The sequence below is a fragment of the Ascaphus truei genome, chromosome 1 (assembly GCF_040206685.1).
Source record: "Ascaphus truei isolate aAscTru1 chromosome 1, aAscTru1.hap1, whole genome shotgun sequence".
NCBI classification, from domain to species: Eukaryota; Metazoa; Chordata; class Amphibia; order Anura; family Ascaphidae; genus Ascaphus; species Ascaphus truei.
Genome location: NC_134483.1, coordinates 352,548,641 through 352,569,718, shown reverse-complemented (window position 1 = coordinate 352,569,718; position 21,078 = coordinate 352,548,641). Strand labels below are relative to the sequence as shown.

Genomic DNA, 21,078 nt, shown 5'->3' with positions numbered 1-21,078 from the left:
CTATTCACATGTAGCGCGCCTCCACTCCCATTCACATGTAGCGCGCCTCCACTCCCATTCACATGTAGCGCGCCTCCACTCCCATTCACATGTAGCGCGCCTCCACTCCCATTCACATGTAGCGCGCCTCCACTCCCATTCACATGTAGCGCGCCTCCACTCCCATTCACATGTAACGCGCCTCCACTCCCATTCACATGTAGCGCGCCTCCACTCCCATTCACATGTAGCGCGCCTCCACTCCCATTCACATGTAGCGCGCCTCCACTCCCATTCACATGTAGCGCGCCTCCACTCCCATTCACATGTAGCGCGCCTCCACTCCCATTCACATGTAGCGCGCCTCCACTCCCATTCACATGTAGCGCGCCTCCACTCCCATTCACATGTAGCACGGCTCCACTCCCATTCACATGTAGCGCGCCTCCACTCCCATTCACATGTAGCGCGCCTCCACTCCCATTCATAGCTCTGCTAAAGCTTAGCATGCTTTTGTGGATGTGGGCCTCAGTGTAGCTTCTAACTTGGCAGAATCCGATACTGTATATCACATAACAGAGATTTAAAAAAAAACTGAAGCACAAAGCTGTCAGTGTAGGCACGGTTGGCTAAACGTAAATAGGGTTTACTGTAGCAACTGCACTAAATTCTAACCATCAACTTAAAGAGGATCTGGACGGGACAAGGCACTTTACGGATTGTTTGCCATAATTGCCTCTAACATTGATACGTTCAGAATTTCTAGACGATTGCCCAATAAAACTGAACGTACCACTGGAATAAAAGACCTGTGATCATATTGTCCCTTCACCTGTTAAAGTTATATTTTAATTTAGTTCATTTCTATTTGAGGTACTCCACATCTTCATATTTATCATGTTATTTACACATAGAATACCTGTGCACACACAGCTAAAAGGGCATCTTTTTCTATCCTTTTCAATATGAATGCTTTAGTATACCCTTAGTGGAGTACCAGTCTATGTTTACACTGAAATATCTTACACTTCCAGTACTTGTATCATATTCTTAACATGATTTGTAAACAGGATTTCAGAAACCCAAACAAGCTCTCCTCTTTGACAAACATGAGTCAGAGGAAAGCAGTTTACAGCACCAGTTCAAATGAAGACCCAGTCATACAGAATGAAAACACTGAATCGTAGTATGCAGTGTTAATTGCATTTCTAAACATTTGCGTCTATATTTACTAAGCGATGCTATGTCATAGGATGCCTGCCAGTGCTGGAAGACACGGTAGAACTGAATGGTGCATAAGGTGTCGCCCGGTGTTGCAATCTGTGCTATGTAACAGCACCGTTTTGTAAATGTAGCTCTTGATGTTTAAGTATAAATCAAAGACCCCAAACCACTTCTCTAAAAACCCAAATAATGACCATCACTGCAGTATCTTGATTAAGGAGAAAAACCATATTTACGCGAGGCAGGCTACGCCCTTTTTAAAATTAAGCCGCAAAAACGTACAAAACGGTGCAAAAAAATATCTTATACATTTGCCAAGCTTAACATACTGTATTAGTGTCCATGGGTTTTTCATAGCAGTTGCATATGATATAGAAACGTGTAGGCAGGATAGGGTCTGTAATTGTGTGAGAATAACTCCTCCACAAGCTATCTATAAATTCCCAGTCCTTCAAGTCTTCTGTGTTCATCTATGACACATGAAACCACACTAAATTCCTGCACAAGTTTTTCTCCCTGGGTTGTTAAGACACACACACCTGTAACTTTTATGCACAAGTTCATAGGGAAACAAGAAGCAACTCACGTGCTTGACGGAATTATGAGAATCATGAAAGGACAGGTCATTTAATTCACTTTCTTGTAGACAATTCCAGTATTATAATGTGGAAGTGACCAGCAATGTGATGCATCTGAAGACTGTGATGAGCAATCAAGTGGGAACACTGAAGACAAATTGGACTTGGAAAGGAAACAGATACATCTAACAGGCAGAATGGCAGCCCAAATAGGTTCATTTAAGGAAAGCAATAGTGAAGTCACAATGAGCCCAAAACCCAAAAGATGGGAGGACAATAAGTATCTGATTGTAAGGAATTTCACAGGACAGGTTGTAATTAAAACTTAATTCATATTTTGTAGGAAACAAGAGAGTAAAAGTAAAAATAGATTTTGCCTACTTTGTGACACTGCCCCTTTAGAATATCATAGTTTATTATTCCAGGAAATTAAGTACTAGAAGACATTTGTTTTCGCCTTGTGAAACAAACTTGGCAAGTATTTGGTAACTGGTAAGTAATTAGTTGTATTGAGGTATTTTGCTTGGCCGTCCTCGGATAATTATATGTTCAAATAAATATCTCATGAAGTGCAAGAGTAAACAAAAAGTTGAACTTGATCCGTGTATCTAATATTCAGCCGCAATTATTATGTTACTGCACTCTAATTTGTAATGCAGCACAAAACTACCCTCACAGGATGGAGTCCAAAATGCACAACAAAAGAAAACAAATGTCCATGTAATAACACAGGAATACCTCACTTTGTATTATCTGTGAGTGCTATTAAGCAATTTCTTTTTGCGGAAAAACTGGTTTAATTTCAGAACAATAAAAACAGTGCTATAATGATTAAAGAACAAAACACTGTAGCTTTAATCAGAGATTTAAATGTAAAATGAATCGAGGCTTTTTCACCAGTTTAATACCAGGGAGCCTTTTAGAAATGTTGATCAGAGCTGTATTGAGCAGGTGGGCACTTTTCAAAGCAAGATTCACTTGTGAGATATACACAGAATTTAATTGTGTTACAGCAGAATAATGTATACTACATTTTGAAAATACATTACCAGCCTTCCCCATGCCAATTTGCAGGGTTCTGTTGAAAAAAACCCAGAGGCATATGTATCAATACAAAACTGGTTTAATTATGGGGCAAATATCTATATCTGGCCCACATGTATCAAAGAGAAACCCCCCATTAAAATGAATATGATTTTTTTTCTTTGCTACACCTGGTGTAGTATATTTTGCCCCAGAATTGTACCATTGCCTAGAGGGTTTTCATGCCGTCCTTCCCAATCTATTCCAGCACAGTTATGTCTTAGCTGAATGATAGAATCTGCAGGACAATGAAGAGGCTACCATATGTATAAAGAATGGTCGCAAAATGTGCTTTTCGCACCTCAAATCATTTACAGCGTGTGTTGATGTTGGTGTGTTCTGTTGCATGTTCTTACATTTATTGGCCTTATTCCTTTGCATGATGTGTGTCATGTTCATACATATGGATGAACGAAGAAATATTTGCGTCTACTGGAATTTGTCATTTACGCCAAGCAAAACTGGCTAGACAACGTTGATGCATTTATGGCACACAGATGTGGCGCCTGCTTACAGTTTAATATTACATGTAACTGCAAGTGCACCACCGACAAAATGCAAACTCGTCCTCTACCCTCACCCCGTAGCACCATGTTTTCTTTGTGAAAAATAAGTTGACGCACACGCAACACATACAAATTGGTTTTATACGTTGGCGCCCGGAAATGCACACACTTGCTTCTCCTCTGTACGGCTGTTTCACGATAAAATCACTTGTGGTGACTTTTTTACACACAGCCCCCACTGTCTACATAAAGGGTTACAAAGTCAGGAAGATCATGTCATTTCCGGAGCCATGCTGGTAAGAGAGAGCACCATAGAACAGAATCAGTTGTACCGATTAAAGGGGCTATTTATCAGCCTCCCAAAAATCCTTCTGCCAGTCTGGGGCAATATTGATGTACTGCTCTACATTTATCAAAGAGGGAAAAAATCCCATTGGTGGCAGATTTTTCTTGATAAATTTGGTGCGCTTTTTCTACCCTAGTTTTGCATCCAGAAGACTTTGATAAATGACCCCAAAAAGGCCTTACTAACCCTGGCAGATAAACAAGTGATTCTATTCAAATTACATTTTAATTTTGTACGTAATTACTTCTGTCTCAAAACAATCTAAATTGCAATCCTTCTTTAAGGATTAAAGTTATTAGATAGAACATTTACCAGTGAATGTTTCACAGTGCTTCAAGGAAGATGATATAAAGTCAGCTTCGTGCTAATTCAAACTATTTGACAACTCTTCTCATGATAAGTCTGCAATGATCATGATGCCAATATAAATTAGCTGAAGGCACTTATTATACAAATAAATTTAAAAAAAAACACACACATTGCTTTTAATCCCTGTTGAGAACTCCTAAAGTGAAACATTACATTCATGTTTGTCACATTTACCTGTAATACTTGTCAGTCAGGCATGGCTTATCTACCATGAAACAGACATAAGAGGCTGGAAAATATGCCAAAACTGCACACGTTTTTTGTTTGTTTAAAAGGTCAAAGGGTGCCTGACAAAGTTAACCCTTTCACTACATAAAAGGCACTTCTGGCAGCAAAGCAGTTGGTTAATCTATGACAGTTATGTCAGAGACTGGCTGTAATTGGCCCATGGAGAATCCCATACAGTATCTGAGCTGATAATAAACCCCTATATGCTGCTCCGTAGGCAGTTTGCACAATTAATGGCATACTTTTAAAACACCTGGATAGATGAAAGTGAAATCTACTTACTGTCTTAAGGTCGTCTAAGAGAAACATTGGCAGCAGCAAAAGAACAAGAACACTGCAGAAGCGTTTATATCATTATAAGATAAGCATTCCTAAGGGGGATCCGTAGAACTTTCTCCTGCAATATTACATAAACCAACTTGTTTTCAACAAGCAGAACACAGTCGAATAAATACTAATTTGTGTAAGCACTCCAGGCTTCAATGGAAAATCTATTCTCTGCTAAGTATTCTACGTTCTATGAACCCAAACTCACACAATCCATTGGCTGTGACATTACTTTCTCCGTGGGCTCTTCCACATGCATTATTCAGAAGCTTCTGCTGTCCACGATGTTTCACAAGGCGGGTAGGAAGCATTTCTAGTAGGCTTCTTTCACGCCCTTTAAACGTTTCGTTATGCAAGTTCCGTGTCCTCTTGTACCACACGTGGAACCTGGTGCAGCGTTATCGTGTCAGCCACAAGGAAGGGATGCTCGCTGTGTGATGAATACAAAAAGTATTTATCACCATGGGATGTTAAAAGTACTAAATTAGATAGAAGTATATGTGCACTCAAATATTAAAGATACTTGTGGGTGATGAAACGCAATAGTGAAATCCCATAGAAATGTAGCAAAATGAGTAACACTCCAAAAGAGTGGTTAGAATTTATTCATGCACAACACTAAGTAATCGCTCGACCCAGGCAAATAATTAAGGTAGGTGCAAAAGGGGTAAATAAAGCATGAACAACAAGGTAAACACTCTATAGACAAGGTGTTTATAGAACCCCAGATAGCATGCACTCTAACCTATAGAATCATAGTATAAGAATAGTGAGTGCAGAAAAGAAGAGTAACTACTGAGTAATCAGTGGTGGAGGAGACGGGTACAGTAAGGTAGCCATTATGTGCAGTCTATTATTGCTGAATTTAATGGTGGATATGTAGTGTTTGGAGAGTATAGGTTATATGTAGAATAATTAGTATTCATCCGGTAATTATCAAATACTAGAATCTGATAAAAGGCAAATATGTTACTAGCAAATTTTTAACAAATCATCATAGACCTATTAGAGTGCCCAAAATAAAGACAAAAACTAACTAAATTGAAAGTGCACAAATAATGCAGTGTGTCCAAGGTAAAAAAACAACCATATTAAACTGATGTGCATCCTTACTTTCCCCAAGGGTAGGGCTGCTAGCAAATACACGAAAACTAGAGTGTAGATATTAGTATCAGTTATCAGTCTAATAGGATGCAGCTGTTTAGTATCAAGGAGAAAGTAGTTGACTTGTGCCTGGATAGGCTTTCACATACTGTACAGCGATCAGCTGATTTCCTAGTACACTTAGTAATAGGACTTAGCTGAGTCCGTGGCAGTCTGATCTAGTATCAGAGTTAATGCACGGAAGGTCAAAAACACCCCTTGTAATACTGAGAAGCAGAAACTAAATAAAGCAGATGAAAAGTGCTAGGTTTGTATCACAATGGAAATGATGGTGGCAAATGTTACGAGTAATGCCTATGTAGGAAAAGTATAGCGTTCCTATACCCTGCACTTGCCTAAGATGGCTGGCCCTATAAAGAACAGGGGTAAATGCTACGTGTCCAGACTGGTGGCCAGTAGGAGATGCACAATGAACACACTGTTGGACAGAAGCTGCAACTGTTCGTGGGCCGAGGCGCCCGGCGAGAAGCGCTCTGCCTGGATAGTGACGCAGAGGGGGATGAGTTATGCTGACATGACATCAGTGGTTCCATTTCGACGTACATTTCGAGCGTCCTGGCAAGCTTTGTTGAGGACAAAGTTTCCCATGCTGTAGTATTTATACATCCTACCTTTCAGTCCAACACAGCAGATCTTTCGCAAGGTCTCCTCCAGCATCGGCTATCAATAAGGTAGAGAAAGGTCTGTTGTGTTGGACCAAAACGTTGGATGAATAAATACTAACCACTTGACCACCATTTTGGAGGGCTACTCTTTTCGCTTAATTTCGTGTTTACAGTACTAAAATAATCCTTTGTTTTGCGGGAAGGGGGCCAAATTTAATTTTAGGGATTCTAAACCCCTACCATGATCATGGTTTTAAATTTTAAACAACTAGAATTCATTATTTATGTTTGCACCCTTTGTTTAAATTGCATTGTAAATAATGCAATCAGTGCATTGTAATGATTAAATCATTGTAAATAAAAACATTTACTAGTTGGGAGTAAACGTATTAAAAGAAGCTTGACAAATACCTCAATTTAAATAAAATGCTATAAATATGAAGGTGCTATGTATCAAGGTTCCCCTGGTACAAAACTGGGGTAAACATTTATACCAGGTTTCTAATTACATTATTTTTGTTGAAACTATGAATGTAAACATGCATGACAGAATATACATTTCATGGTACCCAGACACAAATGGATACAGACTAGCGGGAAATACAGTAATGAGTTTCTTAAGACAGAAGCCACAGCAGTTGTAGCTGGTCTTGTGAAGTCAGTGGACATGCTCAGAATGCATAGTTTGTGACGTGTGCTGGTGTGGAATATCATCTTCTCTCACCTCCCTCCCCCATCTCCTCTCTCACCCCACCCTCACCTTCTCTCACCTCCCTCCCCCTTCTCCTCTCTCACCCCACCCTCACCTTCTCTCACCCCTTACTTTTCCTCTTCTCTCATCCCTCCGTCTCCTCGCACACAATTAATGCTGACCAGTGATTTGCGGAGGTCACAGGCTGGCAGTTGCGGCGGTAGACACGGAGCAGGGTGGCAGCAGAGACCGGTGGTGGAGCCTGCTACTTTCCCGTCTCTCTCCCTCCCTCTCCTTTACCCTCTCTCTCCCCCCTCCTCTTTCCTTCCCCCTCTCCCCCTCCTCTTTCCTTCCCCCCTCTCTCCTTCCCCCCTTTTTCTGCCCCTTCCCCTCTTTCCCCTCTGTCTCTCCCCCTATATCGTTCTCCCACACCTAAGGAACACACAATATGCTGTGCGGTGTGGGGTTTAAGGGGAAGATGGTGAGATTAAATCAGGGAGGCCCTGCACCTTTAATTTATCCTGGGCCACAAGATTTCTATTTTCAGCCCAGTATGTGTGTCTGTCTCTCGGTGTGTGTGGGGTCTCTGCGGTATCTCCGTCTCAGGCTGTAGAGTGGTGTTGGTGCTGCACCGAGTGCCGAAGGCCTCTGCGCATGCACCAAGGACCCTTCTCCCGACGTCACTTATATGATGCGGGTTAGTTACCACCAATGACATTTTCCCCATCAAAACTCTGTAGGTGCCAGCAACGAAGTTTCACTTCAAAAATGTCATTGAAACCACTTTTGCCTTGATAAATGTGATTCCAACTTATAAAATCAGCCAAGTAATTAGCTCTAAAGCAAGACCCTTGAACACATTATAAGAAATACTGGTGGCATTTTGAACTGATTAACCACAGTATTATTGTGCTATATTAATGTCCTCAAACTCCCCAACCAAGTCCTCAAGCCCCCCAACAGGTCAGGTTTACAGGATATCCCTGCTTCAGCATAGGTGTCTCAATCAGTTTCTGTTTCAGCACAGGTGGCTCAGAGGCTCAGTCTTTGACTGAGCCCCTTATTGAGCCACCTGTGCTGAAGCAGGGATATCATGAATACCTGACCTGTTGGGGGGAAGGGGGGGGAGGGGCTTGAGGACTGGAGTTGAGCACCCCTGCACTAACACACAAGTAATAGCCAGCAGGAGAGTGTCGGCAATGGGACATGTGCATGAAGGGAAATGTGGTGTCATTCAGGGTCACAAGCAATGCTCTAGATGTATCAAAGCAAAAATCCTATTGCTTTCAATATGACGTATCTCTTCCATCAAAGTGCATTTCTTGGCCCCATAATTGCACCAAGTTTGATATATATAGATAGATAGATAGATAGATAGATAGATAGATAGATAGATAGATAGATAGATAGATAGATAGATAGATAGATAGAAAATATATATATATAAATATATACCCCATAGGGTTTTTAAGAATTATCTTTGGTGAATTATTATATGTATCAAGCTAAAAGTCGTGTAATTCTAGGATAGAAAACCTGCACCATATGTACTAAAGATACATATCCCATTGAAATCAATAGGATTTTGTGTGTTTTGATACACCTGTACCAATATGTCCCGCCCCCCTCCCCCCCCCCCAAGAATTGCAACACTTTTGCCATAATAAATAGGTTGATGTGAGAAATAGGACTTTTGGGGCGTATAAGCTAACAGGCTCTTTGAATCTTTTGGTGCGTCAAAATCGTTGTGCTGAAAAGTTGTACAAACCTGAATAAAAGGTGTGCAGTATGTACAGTATGAACGTGCTTATGTGACTTCTTACATAGGGCGCATAGCTTGTTGTCTGAAAATACTTTTGACGCATTGCGTTGTGTTGCATACCTGACTGATACAATTTACTCTCCAGGGTGCATACCGTCCAATTGTCATTAAACCAGCACAGAGACAAAGAAAAACAGGACAGGCACCCAATGTATAAACAGGTGAAATGTATGCTCTACGTTTCAGCTCCTAATGGAGCCTTTATCAAGAGCATCCATGCTTTTGATAAAGGATCCATTGGGAGCCACAAGGTAGAGAATACATTTCACCTATTATACATTGGGTGCCTGTCCCATTTTTCTTTATCTCTGTGCTGCTTTGCTGACTCTTGGACAGTACGCACCCTACATCGACTATCACGTGAGTGCCCCGTCTCTAGATAGATAGATAGATAGATAGATAGATAGATAGATAGATAGATAGATAGATAGATAGATAGATAGATAGATAGATAGGAGTGAAGGGATTGGGACACACACTTAACTAGTATAAGCCTGACTACTGGAGAGGGTGCTGCTATCAGAGTACCTACAAGGTACTGTGCAAAAATGACAAAGGGGTAAGCACACCATAAATAAGCAACATTTCGGCTATCCTCTGGAAGCTCTTGCTAAAGGCTCCAGAGGGTAGCCAAAATGTTGGACCAATAAAAGACATTTTTTGCATATTTTTGGTGCGCCCGTCCCTTTGTTATTTTGCATGTATGAATGAATGAATGAATGACACACACACAGAAAAAGAATCCCAAAGGGAGCACACGGGTATACCAAAAATATCTCACAATTTTATTTAAGTACACATATAATAGAAACAAGTGTAAGGGGGGATTAAAACAAATCTCTTGGACAACCAACACGAATCCTCAAAATAAAGTGCATAAACTGTGCACACAGATACGGATCACATGGAAGAAGAAAAAAGTGTAAATACACATGTGAGAGGAGAAAAGCATATCATTGACATATAGAAATGAAGAAAGCCTGCATGTGTGGATAATATTGTCCAACTAAATCAGATGAAACCACACAGCTATTCTGGGAAAGAAGATGCTGGTCAAAACGCATATGAGTGGGGTCATTCTGCTGGACACCCTTATTCTCGCTTGTTGGAGAAAAACGTATTTATAGCCTCATTGCTTTGGGATTTATTCTCTATCTTTATGGACTTGTGTTCATTTTGATTATAATATGAACGTACCTGTTTTATTATGCACACCTTTGGATTATGGGGGTTTTTCTATGGTGATTAAGGATCATGCACATGAGATATCTAATCTCTTACTGTCATATAGCATACAGTTAATGGATTTCTGATTATGAACTTTGGATCCAGTGCTGTCTCTTCATGGAAATTGATGTCATATTATAACAGTGAGAGGGGCTTTTCTGCTACAAACATTTAGGAAAGGAGACATTTTTCATGCTTGCTTGCTTTACATCTGGACACTGCTCCATGCTTTTTCTCCCCTGTATGCTGTAGGGAGTTGTTTCAATAGCAGTGTGGTTTAATCTGATTTAGTTGGACAATATTATCCACACATGCAGGCTTTCTCCATTTCCATATGTCAATTATATGCTTTTCCCCTCTCACACGTGTGTATTAACACTTTTTTCATCCATCTGGTCCGTATCTGTGTGCACAAAGCCACCTTATACCACAGCCATTCAGCCATCTTATCTTGGTTGTGAGTGAGTTTTGTGGTGCATCGTATAGAATATTTTTCAATCCATTATTCCACAACATTGGACAATTATAGTCCAAGGAATATTCGTTAATGCACTTTATTTTGAGGATTTGTGTTGGGTGTCCAAGCGATTTGTTTTAATCCCCCTTTGCACTTGTTTTTATTATACGTGTACTTAAATAAAATTGTGAGATATTTTTGGTATACCCGTGGGCTCCCTTTGAGATTCTTTTTCTCCTTCTATGAATGTATAAATGTCCCCAGAGCACCACCGGCTAACAGTAATGTACGTTTATATACACACACACACGCCTTTTTTATTTTAGGGGGAACATGTTAGAATGTGGTTCCTGTACCTTTTTTCATAGACCATGTGGTTTTAAAGTTTTATTGTGATCTAAAAAATAAAAAACTACTTGTTATGTTTTAGAAAACAATTAGAATATAATCATTTTTATTTAAAAAAATAATAACAGATTTAAAACGATTTTGAAATGTGAACAAATGTGAATATATATTATTGTGCATGTCCAAGAATAATTCCGTCCCTGGTCCCATCCTCACATCAGCGTTCCTGCACCTTTTGTTGCAGAAAAAAAAGCACTGTATATACACATACTTCCCCCCCTTGTTTTTACCTGTAATTATTTATTAGAATTTAACTATAAACATTGTTTGTTTTCTCATTGGTTCCTCTCCCCCAATGCAACCAAGAGGACTATTTATCAAATCTCATCCTGACTGTAAAACTGGGGCAAAACTTCTCCAAAACAGTGTCAGGTTTATCAAAAGGAAGCCATTTGTTTTTCCTTTGATAAATCAGGCACGAATCTATTACACTATTTTTGATGCTGTCGTGAGATGTTATACTTCTCAAAGTCTCTTTGTTTGGGATTTTTATTTGTAGAACTTTTGGATAAATTGTATATATTCCAAAACGCCAATCAGGCGGTTTTCGGACAAAAATCCCTATTGACGGAAAGAGGCATTTTCTGCCAAAAACAGCCCAAATGGCTGCTGAGACGTGTATAAAAATGTATCCTTTAGTATGCTAGCACCTCAAATTGGTAATCTTTAAAGCAGCAGTCTGTGCTGATCACCATTTTTTATTGTATTTTTTTTTACTTACTTTACAGATTTCACTTTAACATTTATTAAAATCTAATGCTACGTTTACAGTTTTTATTTTTAAATCTGATGCTCCATTCAGGAGATATACATGGTTAAACTATTATGTGTCCGGGAGTTTAAATTGGAGCTCTCCCAAAGCTCAGTGCAGTCTAAAGGTCACCACAATGACCTTAAGAGCCAGAGATGGGAAAATTAATGATTTTTAACATTAGAAACTTTTTTTTTTCTTTAAAGAGCAGAACATGCCAAGGGGACAAGATACTAACTTATATACAAGGGGATTGATACTTTTACATACAATGTATGTGCCATCTTTATTGCCACGTTAAGTTTACTCATAGCTCTAAACCTATGGATTGGCCAGGGGGAGAGGGAGGGTGAGATGTATTTTTCTGAAGATAAAGATAGATTGAGGATGTCTCTTTATCAAAGTCTCCTGGCTGCAATAGTGCAGCAACACGTGAACAAACAACAACAGATGTATCAATGTAAAGACATCCCAGTGAAATCAGTGTGACTTTTTTCCTTTCATAAATGTGATGCAAATCTATTTGCCTCGATCCTGTAACCGGGAAGCTTTAATAAATAGACCCTAAAAATGTATGGGAGCACCAAGGTCTATTTATCGAACAGAAATGTGGCTGCACAACGAGCTCAACATTGGAGCAAGGTAAATTTGGTGCATTTTCTTTGCTTCAATTCAGCCCCCAGGTTTTGCAGCTGGGCTCTATTTATCAAAGTCTCCTGGCTGCAAAACCAACGCAAAAATAGAGCCGTAATTGTCTAAGAAACGAAATCCCATTACAAGTAATTAGGGGTCTGTTTACTTAAGTCACACAGGTGCAAAAGTAGGGCAGAAAAACAGAGCTATATTCATCAAAGAAAAGCAATCCCATTGAAACCAGTGGGAGTTTTTCCTTTGATAAATCTAGTGCAATTCTTTTGCACAGACTTTACCCCAGTTTCGCAGCTAGAAGACTTTAGTAAATAACCCCATGGAGTTTTTCCATTTGATACATCTAGTGCAATTCTTTTGCACTGGTTTGGCCTTGGTTTCTCTTCCAGGCGGTCTATTTATCAAGTTCCCCTGGCTGTAAAATTGGAGCAAAATAAGCATGATTAAAAATTGCACCACAACGAGCGAGACTCAATAAACGGTGAGTTGAGATATATTTACCAGGTTCTTCTCCTCATCTGTGCTCCACGACAAACCTCATGGTGGTGCCATCAAAGGACGGCGGAGCCACGATCCTCGGCCCTGGCTGGGACAGAATGCTGATAACCTGCTTCCCCTCTGGACAGCCTAGGGAGCCCCTCCTGATATTTGTGGGTTGCCCAGTTGGTGCACTGGCTGCTGCTGCAGATCCTGTGGCCAGGTAATAAGGACACTCTGGCAACCCCATCTCCCCGGGATGCACACCCTCTCCTCCGGGCATCTCGTAACTGTGCTCGCTGCCTGGGTGGGAGAGCTGAGTCTGCAAGGTGCCGCCAGGTAGGACGGCTGTGGTGGTCGTGGGTAAATACCCGGGGTAAATCATATAGGCGGCTCCATAAGCCCCAGGGCTGAGGGCCATGGGTGGCATGTGGAGGGGCACAGGGGTGACAGGAGGAGGGGGCATGGGGACTTCCACGTACTGACCAGTTTCAGGGTCAAAGAGCCTCCTTTTGACAGGCTGCACTGGGGTGTCCACCAGGTAGTACTGACCCGTGGCTAGGTCCACAAGCATTTTGCGTTGAGTCTGCTGGAGGTACAACTCGGGGGCGGTGGCTGTGGTAAGGGGGGACGAGTAGAAGATTGGGTTGTGGGCGCTGGTCAAAGCCATGGGCAGAGTTTGGTAGGGGTGGTGGTAGATGGTGGCTGGAGGGAAAGTATCTGGGGACTGCAGCTCTGATGATGCGGAGGGCGCCCTGCTGGGCTGGAAAGTCTCCTTGTGCTTTGTGCGCCAGTCAGTGGGCGCTTTGATCGGGCTCTTTGGACTCGCCGATTGAGTTTTGTTGCTGATGGGTGGGAGGCTGCACAATGCCGCAGAATCTCGGATATTCGCCGCTGGCTCTCGGATACTCGCCGTCGGTTTCCCTCCTGCACTGTCGCTGGCAACCTTGACCGGGATGGTGAGGTAGTTTTCAAAATCGGCACTGGCTTTCCTGACCTGTGACGGCTGCTGCGCTGCTACCCTCTCCGGCTCTGCCTTCTTCCACTCCTGCACGGGGGGCTGTGGGATTTTTAGGGACCTGGGGGGCTGTGGCCGAGTGTTCTTGGTGTTCAGTGAGGACTCCAGGCTGTGGTGCTTGCTCGGAGCCGCATTCACCGTGAACACACTGCGGTTGCCGCCGCCGGGCGGGTTTTTGTCTGGTTGCTCCTGGCTTCTCCCCTCTCCAAACCTTGTCACTTGAAACGTTCTGTTCGGCGTTTTCTCCCTAGGATTCTCGGTCAGGGGCTTTGTCTGGCTCTTCTCTGCGTTCGGATATGAATTCCTGCGAACCAGAGGCTCTGGGGCTCGGGGAGTACGGGGCGCAGGTGCTTTCTTATGATCCCTTGCTTCTGCTGCTCCTATCTTTTCCCTGGTGTCCTCCGCGGCCATTGTCTTACCATCCCCTCCGGATTCCTCGCATGCGATGAGTGATAGGACGTGGCTTCCTGTCAGAGGCACTGGGTCGTTCTTCCGCTTCCACTCCTTGTCGAAGACGTACAGTTGCTCCATGGTCTTGACAGCAGCGGTGAGCTTCTCCAAAGCTGCTCGGGACTGTGGGGATTTTGGATCCGCTTTTGCTTCTTGCTCCTTCGGCTTCTCCTGCTTCCATTTAGACGCTTTGGAAACGATCTTTACCACGGGCATCCGTGGACCAGTTTTATTGGGTGCTATGGTAGCTACTGGGAGTCTGCCTGAAGCCCTGTGAACCAGGATGGTGTCAGCAGAGCCTGGCAACGACTTGTCAGCCTCAGCCCCACTGTCTGTTTCACCCTCCCCGCACCCTTCCTTATTCTTGACCGCTTGGCAGGTGATCACTATGGGTGACAACGAGGAGGAGATCTTGGATGCCACTGACAGCTTTGACCTCGAGTCTGTGTAGCTCTGATCGGACATGACGCTCCCCTTGTCACTATTGTCCCCTGTGTCATGATGATAGGAGCCCTTTAGTAGCTTCCTCACATCTCTCACCTGGTGGATGGCTCCTTGGACTTTGGGTTTGGTTTCTCTGACATCCCTCACCAGGAACTGGGGCATCTTCTCCAGAACCTCAGCTCTGGACGGGACTTGACTCCTCAGCTCTTCGGCTGCCTTTGAGAGAATGGCTGCGTTGAATGATGCTGGGTTGGGTGTTAGCAGTTTAGCAATATTAAAAGGGTTGTCTATGTTTTCAGTGGCAAGACCCAGCTTTAATTGGATCTCTTGGGGCTTGGGGGTGATCCTGCTTGTGGAAGCCTCCAAGACATGAAGTTTTTCTGTCTTAAAGTCATTTTGCACTCGGCTGAAGCAGCTCTGATGTGCATAGGTGGACATGGAGTACTTAGTAGCCTGTTTCTCAGCTTGTTTTTCTTTAGGTATGTGTTGTATGCCGGGCACATACAAACGTGACATTTTAGTGGACTTGCTGCTGGATATCTCCCCTAAATCTGCCCTCCAGTCCCTTTCCAGTGGTATCTTTATCTTCCTAGCCTTGGCAGCTTTCTCTTCTATTTTCTTTTCCATTTTTTCAATTTCCTTCTCTTTCCATGACCTGAAGGCACTATTTTGGCTAAGGAGGAAATTCCCTTTCATAGCCGCCGATGCACTTCTCTTCACATCAGAGGCACTCTCTTCCCGGGGCTCAAATGGGGACATTTGCTTAGCTACAACACTATCGAGGGGGGTGAAATCTTTGGGTGTCGATGACTTACCATCGAAAAAGTCTCCTAGATCCTCACTGCTGACCAAGGTCAAGTCTGAGCTGGCCTCTGAAAACCTGGAGTTCTGCCTCTGCAACCCCTTGTCCCTGGGGCCCTCCGTGGCGTTAGACAGACCTTTGTGGGACGTGTCCGTGAGCTCCCCTCTTTCCATCTTGAACTCCTGCTCCAGCTGCATCTTCTTGGAAATTACGTTTTTAAGCAGGCTGGAGGCGAATTTCGACTTGTGCGTCCCCTCCATGGCTGCTTCTGCTGCTGCTGCGCTGCAGGGCGCTTTGCTGAACTCATGCGCGCCCAGCTCTCTTGGCAGCGAGTCTGTAACCCCATCCGTGCAAGCTGATGCATGGTCAGGAGGTTTGCTGGCTCGCTCGTTACCGGGAGCTGCCGCTTTCACGTTGCTGCTGATCAACTTCAGCGTCTCCGTCAACGTTACCACCCGGGATCCGGTGGACTGGATGCGCTTGGCAGCGCACGGTGGGTTCCCCTTCGGCGCCAGCTCGCTGACCACCAGCTGGATGGCTTTGGTCTGGCACTTGTTGGCTTGGATGTAGACCTGCTCCTTGGAAGCGTCCTTCTTCTGCAGCCCGAAGGTGGAGGAGGAGGAGCAGGTGGAAGAGGCTGAAGAGGCATGGTGCTGGTGGGACAGGAGGCTCTGCTCCGCCTTCTGGCTGAGGAAGGATCCCCCTTTCCAGTCCAAGTAAGTGGACCAGCGGTTGGTGCCGGGGTTCAGGTCCGGCAGGGAGGCGGTGGACTCGCCGGAGCTGATGGCCTCAAAGTAAGGGTAGGCGAGGCTGCGGAAGGCGCGGGACGTCAGGCTGCGCACCTCCTTGTCCGCATCGTCCAGCTCGCTGACCGCGCTGGACGCCCCGCTGGAGATGTCCGCATGGAGCCCGCTGCGAGCCTGCAGCCGCGCCGGCACCGCCACCAGCCTGTGCGCGCCCAGCGGCCCCGGAGCGGCGGCGGCGGGAGCGGCGGCGGCGGGAGCGGCAGCGGGGTGATAGCGCTGCGGCTGCTGGAAACCTGACTTGCCCTCGGTGGCTCTGGAGACGCAGTGGCTCATGTCTGTCTCGCGTTTGGCATCAGCAGGGGCGGAGTTTTGCTTCCCCTCGGCGCCGCTAGGCTCATTTATAGCCTTGGAAGCGGTTTTGATTGATAGGAGGATCTGGCCCGCGGGGACCCCGGGCTGGGACTGAGCCTCCCCCGGGCTGGCTGTGCTGCTGCTCCCCGGGCTGGCTCTGCTACTGGCTCTGCTACTGCCCCCTGGGTTGGCTCTGCTGCTGCCCCCTGGGTTGGCTCTGCTGCTGGCTCTGCTGCTGCCCCCTGGGCTGGCTCTGCTGCTGGCTCTGCTGCTGAGCAGCTCGCTGCTGCCCGTGGGGTTGGGGTCGCTGGCGGTGCTCAGGTAGTAACTGCAGTCCTCGTCGGTCGGGGTGTCCCCCTGGCTGTCAAACGAGGCGTACTCCAGGAAGCTGCAGGGGGCGCTGTCCTCCGCCGGCGCGACCCACGTGGAGGGGGCCGGCGCAAAGTCCGGGTATTCCGGGTATCCCGGGTCGGCCTCGCACAGCTGGATCTCGTGGGTAGTGATGTAGTGAGCCTCGTCGTTGTTGCGGGGAGCCGGGGGGTGACCCGCGGTGCCCTCCTCCGGTCCGCCTTTGTCCCGCATGTTTGGGAGCTCGCCAGGCGCTTTGGCTGCGGCGGGGGAGGGTTGTGAAAGGTTTGGGCGATCTCCAGGGGGCTCATGTCTTATCCAGCTGCGCCCTTGTCCTCCCACCACCACTGGGGCAGGGTGGCAGACCCCCTCCTCGTCACCTCCTCCTCTCGCCCCTTCTGCCTCCCCCTCCTTGCGCCCCCCGCTGCCGTTGAGAGTCAGGGTGACCCCGGCGTGGCTGTCCGCTCTCCTCCCCACTGGAATCTCCACGTATCTGTGCGCTCGCTCCGGACACCCCTTCAGCTGCCTGGTTGTGGGGTCCCCGTGCGCCGGGGGGGCTGCCTGTTGCATGGCTGCTGCTGCAGCGGCTTGTGGCTGCCAGCCTGAGTGGCACCAGCGGAGAGGAGAAGCGGCCTCGGCCCTCTACCCCCCAGAAATGAAAGCAAAGCAGATGGGAAATTCTTCTTTTCCTGAATGGGATTCACACGTCACCCTGGGAGCGTTTTAAGTGACATTGACTGCCAGTGAGGGGAAGCTGACACGTGCTTTTATTTTCTGTCCTTTGTAGTCTTGTAGTATTGTCCCACACACACAGCTATGCAGACAAGGGGGTTGAAAACTCCCCTGCTGACAAAGGGATTATTATTTTAATATTCTTATTTTTCATTCATTTTCAGCCACCCCCTTGGAAATGTTCAACTTTTAGCAGTGATGGGTGATCTGAAAACCATTTGGTGAGCTGCATATCAGTGATGTGAACAATTGGGAGGTATTCCGTTCCCTTGGAAATAATGACAACTGCCATAGCCTGTAGCACAACTGGGAGGATAATAATAATAATTACGTTTCCCAGGTGTAAGATTGTTCACTTTGAAAGCAATGAGATTATTTTTTTCGTTGATCAATGTTGTGCTTCTTTAGCAGAAAGACTTTGCTACACAAGGTTACAAGAGAGACACATATTAGCTGATAGGCGCTCATGACTCCAATGTTACACAAGTATCAAGTCAGGGGTCCAGGTATCAGAGCTAAATTGGGGATGTTTTGTGACAGAACAATTGTACCAAAGGAAACATTTCTATAAATTGTTTAAAACACACACACACACACACACACACTTTTTTTGTAGGTAAGCCGTTTTACAGTGTAGTTATACAATTAGGGACAGGACTTACATTTTGACATACTGTATATAAAATTGCAGTACAAAATAGAGACAGGCATCATGGAAAGCACAATGTAAACAATAGTACAAATACTTGCTTACATAATTGAGCAACCTGCATGACTGTATGCACTTTTTTATATCTGAGAGAAGAATTAGTGTACAATTTGTTTTATGAAACATAAGCATTAACATATACAGAAAGCTCTGTGACTAATATCCAGCCTGGGAGTTTTATTGGTTACATTTAAGACATCCAACATATCAATATCAGTGGGGAACTATTTTTAGAGTGGCCGCACATTTGGTGCCAAGGAACCCAAACTTTTGGGATATTTTTAACTAAGTTATTTAGGTAGGCTGTACGTTTTTCCACCGTGACAACTTCTCACAGTGTGTTGATCATTTCTGACTTAAATGGGGAAACCGTTTTTTCTTCCAATTTCTGGCCATGGGAAATCTGACTGCACTGTTAATGTCTTATTCATTTACATGTGCAGGAGTCAAAATTAGGCAACATTAAACCCAGCAGAACAATCCAAGGGTCTTTAGGAACATCAATATCTGTCATTTGGGCTATTTAATAAAAAAAAAAATATTCTCGAGAGGAATAATTTTTGGGCAAGACCACTATATATTGGGAAATGAAACCCACTTGGCCAGAACCAGTTGGGAGCAGGATGGGGAAATCTTAATTGTGTATATATACACACTGTGAGAAGTCGTCACGATGGAAAAACGTACAGCCTAACTAAATAATTTAGTTAAAAATATCCCACAAGTTTGGGTTCCTAGGCACCAAATGTGCGGCCACTTTAAAAATAGTTTCCCACTGATATTGATATATAATCTCTCTGGTGCTGATTTTTTGCCCCAGAATTGCACCACATTTGCGTTGACACATCTACCCCCGTGAAGCCCCGTTCACCAGCGTAGAGCTTGGTAGTAACAAGGTGCATATTGTTTTACCATAAAGGTACTCATTTTACCATAAGGGTACTCATTTTACCGTAAGGGTAACCATTGAAATCAATAGGATTTTTTCTTTGATACATTTGGAGCAATGGTTTTTCCCAAAAATTGCAGCACTTTTGCTATTGATCCATATGCCTGGTAGCACTGTCACTGCTTTTGAAGTGGATGAACCCAGTTAGAATCCCAGGGGACTGTGTACAAAAGTCAAAAATGGTGAAGATCCTAGAAATTAGTCTTAAAATCCTCGATTACCTTTTGCCTGTGCCGATTGGCAGTTGTACATGGTCCTCCTTATGTATTAACTTCAGCGTTAGCGTGCCCTGTGGCAGACAATGCTCCTAGCTGCAGGAACCTATCTACTTCTCTGAAAAGGAGCGTGTTTAGGGGCGTGTCTCTATTTTTACCTGGGGCAGCATTAAAAAAACATAACGAATGAATTAACATTTGCACCCCTGTTTTGCCCTTTTTTTTCTGCCACCTCGGAGATAGTGGTAGTGTGTCAATATTCTTCAAAAGATTAGTTTAGCACCAATCCTTGGTAAGTTGGTTAATTATCAAGCAATGCCTAAACTTTTGGGTAACATTTTCAGTGAAACCGTTTAATTAAAGTATAAAATATATATTTTACAGACTTAAAGTTTAATATATATATATATATATATATATATATATATGTATATATATATGTATATATGAAAAATTATGATATGTATATAGAGTTATACATCTCTCTATTTATATATCTATATATATATATATATATATATACATAGACTCCACAGAAGCAGCCGGCACTCCACTTGCAAGTAGAAAAAATTGGGTGCTTGTCCCATAAAGCAATAATAAACCATACGATACCGTTTGAAGCACGAGATCAGGAGACAGCACTCTGGTAAGTTTGATCACAAGTTTTTGTATTGAAAAAGACACATAAACCAACGTTTCGGTCCCCCAGTGGGACCTTTCTCAAGGTGGCAGTCCCCTTAACTGTCAGAATCCCAACTGTCAGAATCTCCCAGCCCTATTGGTTGCCTGGCAACATGTGGACTGCAGCCCCTGAGGCTGTTGGAACATGCAGTTCCCTTGCTGCTATATCCTATGGAAAGGTAAGTGGACAAACAGGGCACCACGGGGACCCAGGCTATATATACATACATATGTATCAAGGCTTACTTTCCCTAGTAAGTGCGCAGACGAACAAGATAAAGTCTGTGGCCGTGGGGAAAGTGTCTGCCGCGATTACGTTGTGGAGGTCCATGCTTCTGAATGGGATCCTCCTCAGTGTTAATCCTCCGGGCCGAAGATAAGTCTTGGTACATCTGTATATGATATAGATATATATTTATTTAAAACTGCAGACCAAGCAATATCCTGCATGTGTTTTTTTTTAAATAAATCGGTTCTGTGCTATGAGAAAATACTTGTAGCATTTTTTTTTTTTAAAAACAACTGAATGACATTTTTAATGTATTATAATGTAACAGGCATTTTTGTTTCTATAGCAACCTTTTACAAAGTCAGATCCACTTCCTCTTCTGAAACAGGCTCTGACACACCCCTTTTTGTGCCCTGCCCTCTCTAGCAGTGCACCAATTGTAACAAGTGACTGCCTGGTCACATGATCTTCCCCACAGAACTTTGCATCTTTGGTCCTCTGATGCTGCACTGAC

General features: G+C 44.1%; 2 protein-coding genes across 2 annotated transcripts in view; one reads left to right on the top strand and one right to left on the bottom strand.

Moving 5' to 3' along the window:
* Window positions 1-1,412: 1,412 nt before the first annotated feature.
* C1H4orf54 (chromosome 1 C4orf54 homolog) lies at window positions 1,413-17,709 on the bottom strand. The gene is made up of 2 exons (XM_075609241.1): window positions 12,915-17,709; window positions 1,413-5,070 (listed from the first exon to the last, which is right to left on the bottom strand). Exon 1 carries the CDS (start codon window positions 17,617-17,619, stop codon window positions 12,928-12,930), a length of 4,692 nt encoding a protein of 1,563 aa, XP_075465356.1. The 5' UTR covers window positions 17,620-17,709; the 3' UTR covers window positions 1,413-5,070; window positions 12,915-12,927.
* The window catches only part of DAPP1 (dual adaptor of phosphotyrosine and 3-phosphoinositides 1), a 200,450-nt gene continuing 195,407 nt past the window's right edge, over window positions 16,036-21,078 (top strand). The window contains exons 1-2 of the mRNA XM_075609271.1: window positions 16,036-16,320; window positions 17,946-18,002. Coding sequence (XP_075465386.1) covers window positions 17,980-18,002 — 23 coding nt within the window. The 5' untranslated portion in view covers window positions 16,036-16,320; window positions 17,946-17,979. The remainder of the gene's footprint in view (window positions 16,321-17,945; window positions 18,003-21,078) is intronic.

What these genes read in the sequence shown, in the direction of transcription:
- C1H4orf54 (XM_075609241.1), bottom strand. Translation starts at nt 17,619, where the DNA reads ATGCAACAGGCAGCCCCCCCGGCGCACGGGGACCCCACAACCAGGCAG.